This window comes from Aptenodytes forsteri, unplaced genomic scaffold, assembly GCF_000699145.1.
Source record: "Aptenodytes forsteri isolate BGI_AS27 unplaced genomic scaffold, ASM69914v1 Scaffold172, whole genome shotgun sequence".
In the NCBI taxonomy this organism is placed as follows: domain Eukaryota; kingdom Metazoa; phylum Chordata; class Aves; order Sphenisciformes; family Spheniscidae; genus Aptenodytes; species Aptenodytes forsteri.
The window spans coordinates 11,080,136-11,094,802 of NW_008795018.1; the positions used below are offsets into that span (position 1 = coordinate 11,080,136).

Genomic DNA, 14,667 nt, shown 5'->3' on the forward strand with positions numbered 1-14,667 from the left:
CAAATGCGTAAGCTTTGTGTGGCTTCCCTTTGCAATAATGGAACAGGAAAACAGGCCAGGAAATTCAGTTATGTGTAATTCTGCAAGCCTTTCAAGAAATATACAGCTTTCTGTATTGGAATGTATTTACAGACAGGCATAGTAAGTTAGAAGTTGTAATTGTCACTTGTTTTTCATTCTTATGTGAAAATCTCATTCTTACTCATTTAGGCTCCTGTCTATCCAACAATGACAAGTTTTTCAGTTTTTCACTAGAATGTTTGATAAAATATATTGTGCTTGTGCATCACCACATGTATCACTGAAATAGCTGCATATTGAAGGTGGGACAATAAAACTAGTACCTTGAAACTAACTGATTTGTTTTTGGAAAAAATAAAGAATGCAAAATTTTTTTATTAATTTGATAGATTATTGTAGTCCAGAGGCAGCACCTGTCTCAAATAAGCCCTAAAATATTGATTTCCAAGAGGCTGAGAGGTTATGTCAGGAGAAGAATCACTGGACATATGACCTCTTTCTGGAAGCATCTGCCACTTGTCAGCTATTGGAGACAAGTCTCAAAGACCTTAGTCTGACCAATTATAGCTGTTATTGTCGTTTACTTTTCAAAAAATTGTGAAAGAAAATGAATTTTCTCTTTCCAATTGCTTCCCCCCACCCCATAGCTTTAAAAGGAGGATAAAACTGATTTTTTCCACTATTTGAAATTGAAAATTTGTGAACTGAAAAAAACCTTCTCAATTTCTGTTGACACATGAAATATAGTCGATTTTTTTCCCCAAAAAGATGTTTTCACAAACCTCCATTTTCAAAGAGAAAAAGAATTCACTGACCTCTTATTAGATACAAAACATGTTTAAAGACATATAAAAAATGCTTTAATTCTGGAAAAAATCATGCAAATATATTATTTTTCATCTCTAGATTTGAACATGCTTAAAATGAAAGTTCAACTGTCTCTTGATTTGCAACATCCCTGAATATACACAGGCTTGATGTGCAAGTTTGAGGAATATGGATACTACAATGAAAAAAAAATTGTCATAGATTTTTTGAGTTTGAAATGAAATTAAGAACAACTAACCTGAACTCTTTAGATTTAGACTGGTGTAACTGGCAGCAGATTTTGATTCTAGATTATTCTCATTCTGCGGAGCTGTTGGTTTCACTACAAACGGCGATAATGAGATGTACAGGACTAGTGATGTTTAAGGATAAATTCAGGCTTAAGTACTGTATATCTCTGATGTATCATATTGATGACAAGTTCTTGCAAAGTAATAAATAATAAGTGAAGGTTCAGCTAAGAAAGTCAGAGATCCTAAACAGTGCAAATATAGGTAAGAAAAATATAATTTAATACAAATAAACAAAATTAGGACCAAATACACATTCTGATTCACTGAAATAAAGGGTTTGCTAATTAAGCAGGAGTGGCCTGAAGGTATATGAGTTGAGTTTGGCTATTTTGTTAGAGAAGAGTAGAACTTGACAAAGCAGTAGTATTTGTGAACGTTACTTTGAATCCCACAGGAAATGCAAATGTCAAGATTTAAAGATAAATTTTCACTTTTAAGTATAAGAATAATAATTTTGTTTCTCAAAAATTCAGGCATATCCCACAGACACTTATTGTAAAAGTAAGACTTTTATATAAAAATAGAAGATTGTATCTGCACAAAAAGATACTAAGATTGTAAGACAGACTCTGGGAAATTCATATATAATAACTGAAACGTCAGTGTAGAAACATATAGAACATGAGTATTGTGATGCTTCCCTGTTGTACCAACATACTGGAGGTTTCACAGTGAAAATGGATTTTTATTGTTGCAGATTTCTCAGCTTTTTTTTTTGGTTTTAAAATATTTCCTGATATTTCAAAATCATTCTAAAATCAAAAACTAGTTGCTTGCACACATATCTGCAAGTTTTTCTATACATGTGTAACACTGTTTTGAATTTTCATTATATGATGTAGGGAAATATAAAGATGCCAAAGGTCTAAAATCCTATGTGATGATACTTTGAAAAAAGACGACTCTGTTAGTACAATACCATTTGCTTACAAGATGTACAATTACACCATAACTGAAACTGGTTTTGCATATTCAAATCATGGAATGGTGTAAAACCACACACAAATAAATATACTGTACATGTGCAATACACACATCATTACAAATTAAGTTGTTTCAAACCCCAATTATTTCCTAAATTATTAACACTATTAGTATATATTCTGAACTTAGTAACCCAGAAGTGTGGTTTTAATAAAAGAAACACTGCCCAGAAAATGTGGTATTAATAAATAGCACTCTGACACATACGCTCTAAGTCAAAGAAATATCTGGAAAGCACGGTTGTAATAAAATACTGTTGTGATATAACTGTGCAAAGGAGCATTAAAAAATTCTGATTTCATAATCATCTGCCCTGTGTAATTCAAAATGAAAATATTTTTGTAGTTATCTGAAGTAGTAGTCTTCTAGTTATAAATTTCTCATAGTTTGGTTGAGAGCTTGTACTATATGCCAAGCAAGTCCACAGTGACTTTACTCATACTTTAACTAAACTCCTGAAAATACAAGTTTATGACAAACCCCTCCCCCCAAACATCTACAACAGTGCTAACAAATACTAGTCTATCATCACATCACAGTTATCCTTTCCGGGGAGAGATGAGGAACTGACCCACTTGCTTCTTCTGTAACATGGCTTTTCTCCCATCCTCTTCGAATTCTCCTCAGTTTCCTACTTACACATGGCAAAAGTAAAATGATCTTACCTAGAATTACAATGGAAGGCAGAACAAGGGCAAGAACAAAATTTGGTGGTGTATAAAATCTGTAATACTCTTCTTCAAAAGCTCTTTTCCATCCGTAAATCAGTACATGGAAAGTACTTATGAGCAGAGCAACGTATCCAAGTGTAGACTTCGAAAAAAGAGAAAACAGAAGAAAAAGAGATAATAGTACTTGGTCCTTCATAACCCATTATTTTGACATTTCTATTAGACATCATGTTAAAATCTCTTACCTATACACTATTTTAAATTAACAGTATGTGGTTTTAAGTTCACATGTTCTGAAAACTATGGACTGAACACTGATTTATAACATATCTCTGCTAGCATCTATAGGCCTTAGTCAAAGCTGAAATGAAGATGCTGTTTGCCCAAATTCTAAGTAATGGAAGTCAACTTCAGGATATGTATGCGAATAAGGAACAATCCCAGTGAAGTTACTGGAACAACATCAGTTGTGATTGGAAATTAAGTAAGTTCCCTGTTTCTTAATTATGAGGATAGATCACTTCCAAGATTCATGATTATGGAACAATGCAATTCTGCTGGAAGAGATCTGGGCCTAACACTCCAGTTTTTTATCATTCTGAGAGGTGCAGTTTGCTTCTTCCTCACAGTGGCCTACATCCACTTGTCTGAAGTTAGCATAAACCATCCCTTACCCTTCTCCATCAGCTGTTGCCTGCTGGTTAACGGGAATATCTGGACTGCAGGACTTGGGCATAATGGCACAAGGCAACGATGCAGTTTATCATAAACAGGTAGTGCTGGATGAAACGTGAAGTACAAGGTTTCCACAGCACCCTGCAGAGGACCTCTTATCACCTAATCTAGAGCATGCCACAGAAGGTAGTGCTAATAGCGGTCATTCACCGTTTCTGTGAATCTGCCCTTTTAAGAATCCTGTAGTTCTATTGCTCGGCAGATTTGAGTTAAATGTATTAACCTTGACTTTGCCAAACCATGGTAAAAAAGAGTACTATGCTTTGAATTCTGATGGTGATCATTTCAAATGAAGAAAAACTCTTTTTGGCCAAAACTGATGTAATGAGTAACTTCGTTGGGAAACGTTTGTAGAAAATCATCAAAACAGAGAATGAATATTAAGAAAGGTAACTGGCTACCAAGGTTTGGTTTAATTCCAGTAAACAGACAGGCAGAGAAAAATGCAGCCTAAGGTCTATAATAGTGAAAGAATTCATTCTTTCTACTTCAAGATTAACCAGTTTCTAGGGAAAGGAGAATGTCTGAGCTAATACCATTTGCAAGGATTCACAGATACAATGGTACAAAAAGGAAAATACTTTTATTGATTTCTAGAGATTGGTACCATGTTTTTTAACTTGCAAATATTTATGCATTTTTTTGCCAATGGTTTCAGAGCCATGTTGGTACGTTTTAGATATCCTGCACCTTTCTTCTTAAAAAAGAACAATTTGCTCCCAAAATATTCCATAAGAAACAGAACAATCAGACAACCACTTGTGGATATGAAAATGGCATATGCGGTATCTGAACGGAAGTTCTGGTAAGAAATTTGGATAGCAAACAATACTATCAAAGCTGATGTTTGAATATGTTATTGCAGATTTTTGCTGGTATGACTGTCCTGAATTCATTGCTGTTATATCACTGCCAGCAGGGAGAAGGGCACAAATGAATCATATCCCTCATTTCTTCATCAGGCTTACTGACGAGAACTATAACAATTCTTGAAAAAGAAACAGGAGGGAAATGTTATACAGACTCTTCCCAAATACTTAAAAAAAAAAAAAATGCTTATTTAAATTCCATCTGCAAACTACAGAGACATCTATATATGTCTTTCTATCCAATGGTCAAAATGGAAGCTAAGCAGTACATCAGTACATTTATCAGTACATTTTGAACTAACACCACAAGGACAAGAAAAACATATGATGCACTTCTATTAAGTCCTTTTTTTTGCCCTGTGGAAAGTTGCCATATGCTTCTTTGAAGTGTTGGTAGGGCATGTGCTAGTATGTACTGGACGATTTCAACCACTCATCGAAAAATCTGACAACAAAGACACTCCTATAGGAGCTTCTGTCAGTTACCAATGGTATTTTCTTCTACCAGGCCCTTACTTGCCCTATTTCTGTGCTGTACTTTTGACAGTTATAACACCGCTTAGCTAGAAAGAGGATGTCCTCCACACAACTTTGCATTGTGCAGTCTTTGGTTTGTTTAGTCAGGGCAGATCTGCACTAGAAAGTTCCATTAAGAGCATTTATCCCAGCTTGCAGCTACTGACAATGACTTTTCCAGAAGTACAAGCAAGACTGGCTGCCTTTGCTACTTAAGTAAAACTCCACTGCAGGAGGCTGTGTCAGTACAAAACTCCTCTGTTTGTTATAAAGACTTGATTTTTCTGTATCCGCAAATGTTCAAAGACTACAGCAATGGCTGTACAGTAGTAAAATGAAGAAACTCAGAACTGACTGAAGCAGGCTTGGACAAAAAGACATCAGCTAGTGCAGGAAAAGGCACTGTTGGGCAGCTGAACAGTAAAAATAAAATCAGTTGGTAGCACTGGATCATACTACAAATCTTGGCCAGCGGTAGTGTCAGAAAGCCATATTCCAAAGCTGGCCATCCCTATGGATGCTAACATGAAAGATGTTTCAGTTATTGAGAAATAAATGATGATTGTGCTGTGGGAGTTACTAATTGCTAGAAAGCAATCTGTTTAATACTGGAAAGGTGAGAGAGCTGCTACCATTCAGGTATGCAAGGTTATTTTCTTCTGCACAAGTTTATGACTGGACAATGTGGAGGAGGGAATACAGAGATCAAAGACAATGGATTTCCTGAAATGTAGTTGTGCTTCAGATGGAATATATATATTGCATTTCTGTCATCTTTTCCTGGCTTCTTAAGACACAAAAGGAAAGGGATGAGTATGTCTACGAGAGCTGGAAGATCACTTACACTGATGTTACCACAGGGAGGCCAGGAGAGGCACAAGATGATAACTTCTTTAAGAGCAGAGGACTTTTGAAAGCAGCAAGAAGGGATACTTTTCTTTGACTGGTAAATTCACATTGGTGAATGAGTAGCAATATCAGTTTTAAGTCTTGGGAACCCTCCACCTAGGCGCTAGGATGGCTGCTGGGAAAAGGGGAAGAACATCTTTGGTTGCTTTGCTTCCTTATCTTTCATAATACTGTGTTTTCTGGAAGCTGAGTAATAGATTAGCACATTTCCTACGGACTCCCCAGTCTTTTAGCTTTTCTCTAAGTCTTCCCTGTTTTGTTTTTTTTCCTTCCTGATCAAAGTCAGTTTTTTAGCCAATGTGGGAGATTCCCAGCCAAGGCCATTGATAAACTGGACAAACTGGCATTGTTTGGGGCGAAAAAAAAGTGTTAGAGGAGTGGAAAAGATGCAGGATAAAAATCCCTAAAATGTTACCAGGAAGATGTACATATATAGAGACACAAATCTGCTGTGGGGCAAATCTCCTTCAGGAATTTCTACCTTCACAATGGTTGAGTAGTTCCAAGCCATTTATATATACAAAAGGTATTTTCCAAAGCCTATGTTTATGCAAGGTATACTTCAGATTCCCCCAGTAACAGGATATTGCTAAACTTACAAACAAGCTGTAGCAATTCTGGCTGGAATCTTATCCATAAACTGGCTAAATACTCAAGCCTCATTCTTCTTTAATCTGGGAGAAAAGTATCCTATTCTTGTGTGACAACCAAGGCAGGGCAGCCCTTCCTCAAAGTGTGTGTGCAAGAGAAGTTTTAGGAATACTGTCTCCAAAAAACTTTAGGATTGTGCTAGCAGACAAAAGGAATGTTTATAAAAAGATTAGCTTCCTACTATGCAAATGGCAGATTTCTGCTGATTTTTGCTAAGAGACATAAAGCTCAGCTTTCAAAGCCAGTCTGCTCTGTCCATTGCCACTTTGATTGATGTGCTTTGGACTTGAACTCTTAGACTGGAAAACAAAAGCAGTAGTCATTTATACTTAAATTATATATTTACAGTTTAACTTCCTTCAGAACACTGAAGGACCCAGTGCAGCACTGCTTGCAGACAACATTCTCCACTTCCATGTAATTTATGTGAACGCTCAAGGACTGGTTTCAATAAATGCCTTTTTCTGTTTGCAGTGTGTTGGTTTAGGCTAGTTATTCTGCCTGCTCTGTCAAAATATGAATTCTTTTTTATTCCTTGCCCACGTCTACCTTTGTTCCTTACCCAAGTATGTTTAGAAGAGAAAAAGAAGAGTACCGAAGTGGCGTTTAAGAAAACTGATACATTGGTTTATCAGCCCCAGCTTCTTCACTGCTTCTTTCTTCAGTAAGCTCCAACTCTGCGTCATGTTAAGATGCCTGCAAAGTTTCATGCTAAGTTTCCATCATCTAGGATCTCCTACTGAGCAAACTCTTCATCACTGCCTGGTTCTGTGGCTCCTCCATCTGGATGTTATGAGTGTTTCTCTCTGAATCATGATGAAGTAATCAGATATTTGTTTTGTACAGTGGTCAGCTCTTTACTGCAGCAACTCAAGTTTTCTGCTGGTCTCTTAGCTCCCTGTGGGCTGACACAGTAACTCCGTTTTGCATCACTATTCCACTGTCTCATATCTCACTTCGTTCATATTCATACACTGAGGGAATGAGCGGAGCCTGCAGTGCTTCTCCTCTTAAAGTCCTTTTCCCTTGATCAAGCAGGCTGGAATTTTTGGGGCTGCTGATGCCTGTGTTGTGAAACCACGCTAGGTAAGATGGAGGCATCTCCAAAATAATTGGGGATATCAAAGACAGCAATGATTTCTGGGCAAAAACATTCACAACTGGAGTTTCTTTACAGTATTTGGAAGACTGTGGTAGAAGGCTGTTTGAACCACTGTAGGTAGGGGAGATGCTGCTCAGGGCTTGTACTACTGGAACAAGGCTAGAAAATAGTCTATACTGTATATGTTAATAATCTGTTAATCCTAAACTCAGATTTTCCTAGTAGGACTCAAGACTGAGTATGTTTTAGTGGTAAAACTCTTTAGAGGAGGCCAGACCCTTATTTTGGTGAAACTGCATTTACTAAGATGAGCAAACAATAACATGTTGTTCTCAGTGGGAAGTATTGAGGTGAGAAACTGTAGACACATCATTATGTGATTATTGTGTGGGTTTTGACTCAGTCACACAAGCCTGAAATTTGGAAATTTGAGTAAGGAAAAGCAAGACACAAATGCTTGGTTTGTGGCTGGAAGTCATTATTGGATAAAGGCATCACCTCACTCATGAGTGAACATATATTTTTCCCTTTTGCACTAATGTTTTACATCACCCAAGAGCAGTACTATTGTCCCCTCACAGAGAACTCTGGATGGCAGGGATGTTGCAACAATACAAAATGGGTATTTACTCCCTCTGAAGGCTCAAAACTATGAGTGAAAATAAATAGTTCTGTCAGGGGAACTCTAATTTGAAAAATATTTCAGCAAACTTTTTGTAGGCCTACCTGGAGTGTTCCACCAATGGAAAACCTAGGGGAAGGGAAGACTTTACAGACAGAAGACCTCTGACAACTACAGCCAAAGAAGTGTTCCCCATCACTCCCTCTAAAATGTCTGTAAATTATGAAGTGCAACTCAAGCCCTGAACAGTAAAGCCAGTGCCTGTGTTCTGAAGGTAGGAATTTGTAAACAGTGACAGGACTAACAATTAGGCAATATTATTACAGTATCTGTGTTGAGAAAACATTAATCAGAAAAGACTGAGTTAAACCTAGAGTACTGAATCCAAAGTCAGAGAACAAAACAAAACATAACAAAACCCAAAATTGTGTGTATGCACTTAGGAAATTTATCACAAGACTGAATCCTAATAAAAGTTCTTATCACTGACTGCTACTTAAAACTAATGGCAATTTTGTTTGGAAGCAAACACTAAGCTGTTTATTAAAGCCTATATTTCTCAGTATTTTATGCTGGTTAGGTCTGCCTGTAGTAGATATTTATCTGAGGAAAGAGGGCCGCGGAAGGCATGCCAGGACCAGGAAAAGCCTCTGCTTTTAATAAACAAAGCTTCATATTTTACTAATGGGTATTTTCAGCTAATGGGAATAACGCAGTTGAGAGCTGTATTAATTCCCACACAGAAGAGGGGAAGCAAAACTGAATCAATGACACCACGGCTGTCAGAGGGCTGTGCAATAAAAATCCTGCAGGACAAATTAAGTCTTCAATTTTAACAGTTTTGTGCATCTACATATAGTAGTACCTCATCAGTATCATTGCCTTTAGCAAGTTTGTCCAAATTCATCTAATTTGAATTTAGCAAGAAATTCTAACAATGGAAAAGGAATAGCTTAGTGCTCATTTGGTCTTAGCTACATTGGTTATTTAAGACCAAGAAGTGTAAAATGCAAATTCCTATTCTAACACTCATGAAATGCTTAAAGCACCTTCATGGTAATATATCTGCTGAGTAAGGATATGTTGTTTTTATTAACTTACCAGAGAGAGGATAAAAAAAAGCTCTCATCATGTTGCAAAGTGCTTTTGTTTGTGATCATGATCATGATCATCATCAAGGAATTCTTATTAACAACAAAACCCCCTTATTTAAAAAGTAACACACCTGAATAAAACTGAACTCCCTCCAGTTTAAGGCACTGTTTACTGAAGGGATGGAAGTTACTGCCAGCAAAGAAAGCAATCCAAGACTCATTATTCCAAAGGAGATATACATTTCAATTCGCCACACTTCTTCCTCATTCCAAGAATTTTCAACATTTGCATGAACCTGATGAAAGAGCAGAAAGGAAGCACTTTATTCTACAGAATATTAAAAATATCAACAGAAGTTACTTTGCTGAGTAAAACTCTACAGTCACAGGACAACTATAAAATGGGGTCAAATATTTCAGAGGTTTCTTCATGTCTTGGAGAAAAACAACTATTTCCTTACTGCTGGTAATGGCTCTTTTTAGATTAAAAATATGTTAAATGTGGAAACTCATCTGAGCTGTTAAAAGAAAATGTAACATTATATACTATTTATAACAATTATGTTATAAAAACAGATAAATCTGAGCATTCCTATATACTGTAGAAAAGTAGCTGTGTTCTTCAGACCCTGGAAACTTAAATTCTATAACATAAATTGGGTAATCTGCAATTTGTTTTTAGTTTGTTACATTTAGAAATAGAATTGCATCATTTCCTGGTTTTGCTTCAGCTCCCTATACTGAGTCCAAGTTATTTTGCCTCTTTCACTGTTGACATCAGATACATCCAAGATTGTTCTCATTGGAGAGCTTTACCAGAAAAAAGAAACAACTCAGGTTCTTAACAATTAAGAAGCTTGGATATTCAATTATTTTTCCACTTTCAGGTGAACTATTGTGATATGGCATGTCTTGAAAGTTTTTCACTAGGAATATTAGCAAGTGAGAGTTTTACAATATTATTAAAACCAAGATAATTTTTCAGTAAAAGTATCAGTGGGTCCTTTACTAATACAAAGTGTGAACAATTACAGTTTCTTGCTGCCTTTTATAGTTTTGCTCTTCCTGCCTTTCTCTTAAGTTCAATTTTTCATGCTAGCCCTTTTCGAATTTGTGGACCCAATCCCCGTTAATTTGTTCCATTTGATTTGATTTCCTTAGTTTGCTTTTCTTTCTGTTCCATCACATCTCTCTTTCCTGCAAACTTTATGTGCTGAATGGCAATGCCGCTTTTCTGGCAATGCTGCTTTTCTGCCACTTTAAAGGTGACAATAAGCTACCTCTCTGACAGACAGGAGCATCACACCCTCTTCTAAAGGATGACAGATTTGTCAGAGATTGTTTCAGGGTTATGCAAGACCAATTGCTCCTGGGAACTGAGAGTTAATTTCTATGGCCAAGAATAGATAATGTTCACAGATTTTTTTAATAAATAAAATATTTTTACTACTGGTCCAAAATGTTACAAAGTAACAGCATTTTCATTTTGTAAACATAGTTGTATCTGTAATCATTATTATAGTATCTACCCTTATACTTTGTTCACACTTGTAAATGCACTTACGATATACATACTTCCCCCACATGTTAAGTATACATAGAGAGGAACATACCTCAGAAACTCAGAAGTTTCCTGCTGTTGCTCTTGTCTTGTCTATCCTACATTCTCCTTGTGTATATTACTATCAGGGATTTAAGTAGGACACATCCTTTATTCCCCTACCACACAAACTTGACTGCAGCTTGACCCATGAGGTGAGCACAATGCACAGATGTTTCTTTTAGTCTCCCTTCTTACTTGGCACTAGCTATACATAAGATAACCCGTAATATTCTCCGCTGAAAACAGTGAAACAGATTAAGAAAACATATATATTGCATTCATGAGCCATATCCATACAGCCAAGGCATTTTTGGCTTACTGAACTAAAGATTGGCTTACCTGTTGATATGCCATATTGAGGAACAAGTATCGCTCCGATCTCCTCATAGGTAAGCAGAGGCTGTATGCCACATGCACTGCTGCAAAGAAAAAACTGAGCAGTCCAAGCTGCTTTCGACACTGGAGCCAGTTGTCCAGCCAAGGTGGAAATCGCCTATACTTAGTACCATAGTAGAGCTGATAAGCAGCTGCAAGAAGTCCTGATAAATACACTAGAGAAAGTAAAGTGATAGCAACAATTGGTAGAGTCTTGTTCACGATCTCGATGGGGATCTTGTAAAAGTCACTCTGCTGATTTCTCATGTATGGATGGATTACATCTCTGATGAAGGAATAGATGAAGAAAAACGTTGCCAGGCTAATGGCAATCACCACAGGCCCCTTCCACAGTGTGAACAGTCGCAGAGGTAAGTTTTCAATCTCCCTTGAAGATGACAATGCCCCCAAATCAATAGGAATAAAACTGAGCTGACGGGCAAGCTCAATAACTTGATGGCGAGCCTGAACATTGTTACTGCATATATAGACCTGTTGGGAAAGTCAAGTGAATTGTCTGTAGTCAGAGAAAGAGACTCAAAGGTAAAAAAAAAACCCACACAAAAAAACCTTAAGGGCCTCCAGGTCAAAACCACAGCACTACTGCTAAAACTGTACACTGTTATCCCAGCTTCTATCACCGAGATGAGAATGAAACCATATACAAATCCAGCCAAAATGAAAATATGTACACTTAGCATATTTACCAACAGAGTAACCAAAACAAAATTGGCTTTTTCTTGGAGTTAATAATGAGCTGACTGTGGGATGCCCTGGTAATCTGCACACTGAAACCCCCCACACTGAAATGTCTGCAGGGCTGGACTGAACTTGAAACAATGGCTAGAAGCATTTCAGAAAATCACGAGTCTCTCAGAAATACAGGAATCTTGAATGATGACCCTAAAACAGCTGTAGCATAAACAGAATGCAAAGCGGAGAACTGTGTAATCTCTCCATGTATAACCATTTTAGCTTAACTTCACAATCCAGATTTCCACAAAAACTTAATGTTTAACAGAAAAGACAAAAACCAGCAGCCAAATAAGAACTCCTTCTAAAGACCAGTTTATTACATAGTGAGAGAAATGTACTGCTACAAAGTACTTTGAAGTTCCTTTAAAATGTACAGTGGGCTATAGTTTGCCCAATGCTGTTTTCTGAGCATCTGCGTTAGAGCAAACATGATCAGTTTTGACAGAAGTTAATTACTTATAGTGCAGCCGTATTCTGAAAGGGGATAAAAATAGTACGGTGAGATTATTTTTAAAATTATGCTAATTCTATATCAATTGCATTCCATTTGAAATCTACCTGAAGTGCCAGAAAACTCAATTTAGTCTCCAGTAGTCACGTTACACCAGTCATTTCTCATGCATTTCTCAGAGTCCATAAAGCTGTGAAGGACTGGGTTCTTGCATAGGCTTAAATCCTTTGTATCACTTCAGCAAAGCATGAAAAACATAAACCTGTCTTTTCTATATGCAGGATGGATTTGGGGAACATACTGGGAAGGAACTTGAACATGATATACCCAAGCAGTCCTGGATCAAATGAATGATCCCTTAGAAACATATGTGCCTCCGTCTGTTTCCTCATATTTATGATCTTGGGGCATTCTAAAAGCTAGATAATTTCTTTCATTCACTTTGCTGTTACATTGAATGCAAGCATTTTTAGAACAGCTGACTCCTGAGCACTGGGATGCACAGATTCCTGTGCATCTCCTTCAATACTTCACCCCATGTAAACCAATACTGAAACTAAAATATACTGGGAAAGACTGCCTCTATCCTTGTATAGAGCATAGGGATAAAAATTAACGTATTTCCTACAGAAGACATTAAAACCCAACTCCTCTCCTCTGACTGTAGTCATCTAAAGGTCAGCTGTCTAGTCTAAGCTAGTACCCACATTTCTTCTGCAATCTTTAAAGATAAACAGGCATGCCAGGGGACAATTTGGACCACTTACTCTAGATGTCTTACTGTGGGATGAACTAGACTCTGAGAGTTTTATTGGCTACTAAAACTTAAACTAAAGGCCCAACATTTTAGGTACGTTAAGTCAGGCAGGATGAATCCCATGAGTTCTGGCTGCTTACATTCAGTTCCTGTCATTTTCATCTTACAAACAACTTAAATTAATACAAATATAACATTTACCTGTCTGCTGGCATCCTTTGGTCCTAACTGCAGTGACCAAGCTGAAACAACATTGAATCCTTTGACAATCAGGGAATCTGGGAAAAGTGATGCCAAATACTCTGCATTGGAGTCTGGATATTGGTCTACTCTTGTATTATTGCTGACATCAATCAGAATTTTACCAGCAAGTAAATGCTTGAGGTCCCACAAAGAGGCATAATGTTCTCTGTGTATGGCTACAAAAATGATGTTTGTTTTTGCTACTGCATCTTCATAGTGAGTGACATCAACCACATGGGGAAAGAACTCGGCAGCAAGTTTAGGGTTTCTGCTTCCTACAACCACGTGGTACCCGCATCTGATAAGCCTAATTGTCAATGACTTAGCAAAGTCTCCACTTCCAATGATGCCTATTGTGGTCTTACTGGCATCCTTGATGCCATTGGCAACATTTGGTAGGAAAGTTTCATTGAGGTTCTTAGGACTTCCCATCATAGAGATTGATTCCATACTTCCAAGACACCAAACCTACAACGATTTCTTCTGGGGGAAAAAAAAGAAAAAAAAAAAAAAGGTGAAAGCAACAGAAGGAAAAATGCAGCATCATACAATTTTACAAGACATCAGATCCATAAACACGTCTGGGAACAAAATATGTCATTCTAAGTTTCATGTTATATTTTTCCCTTAATAAAGTATGTGCTAATCAATTTTGTCTTGCAATGTGTCACTAATACAAGGACAAACATAAAATACTTCAAGCACTTCAATAACACAGTTACAGAAGTAAATTGGCCAAGAAGGCCAATAGCGTCCTGGCTTGTATCAGAAATAGTGTGGCCAGCAGGAGCAGGGAAGTGATCGTGCCCCTGTACTCGGCACTGGTGAGGCCGCATCTCGAATACTGTGTTCAGTTTTGGGCCCCTCACTACAAGAAGGACATTGAGGTGCTGGAGCGTGTCCAGAGAAGGGCAACGAGGCTGGTGAGGGGTCTGGAGAACAAGTCTTATGAGGAGCGGCTGAGGGAACTGGGGTTGTTTAGCCTGGAGAAAAGGAGGCTGAGGGGAGATCTCATCGCTCTCTACAACTCGCTGAAAGGAGGTTGTAGCGAGGTGGGTGTTGGTCTCTTCTCCCAAGTAACAAGCGATAGGACGAGAGGAAATGGCCTCAAGTTGCGCCAGGGGAGGTTTAGATTGGATGTAAGGAAAAATTTCTTTACTGAAAGAGTGGTGAAACATTGGAACAGG

General features: G+C 37.5%; 1 protein-coding gene across 1 annotated transcript; it reads right to left on the bottom strand.

Annotated features, from left to right (window-relative positions):
* Positions 1-2,654: 2,654 nt before the first annotated feature.
* On the bottom strand, positions 2,655-13,930 carry STEAP2 (STEAP2 metalloreductase). Its single transcript, XM_009275682.1, has 4 exons — positions 13,439-13,930; positions 11,238-11,765; positions 9,427-9,591; positions 2,655-2,939 (listed from the first exon to the last, which is right to left on the bottom strand). The coding sequence occupies exons 1-4, from the start codon at positions 13,928-13,930 to the stop codon at positions 2,655-2,657; spliced, it is 1,470 nt and encodes a 489-aa protein (XP_009273957.1).
* Between the last annotated feature and the right edge of the window lie 737 nt (positions 13,931-14,667).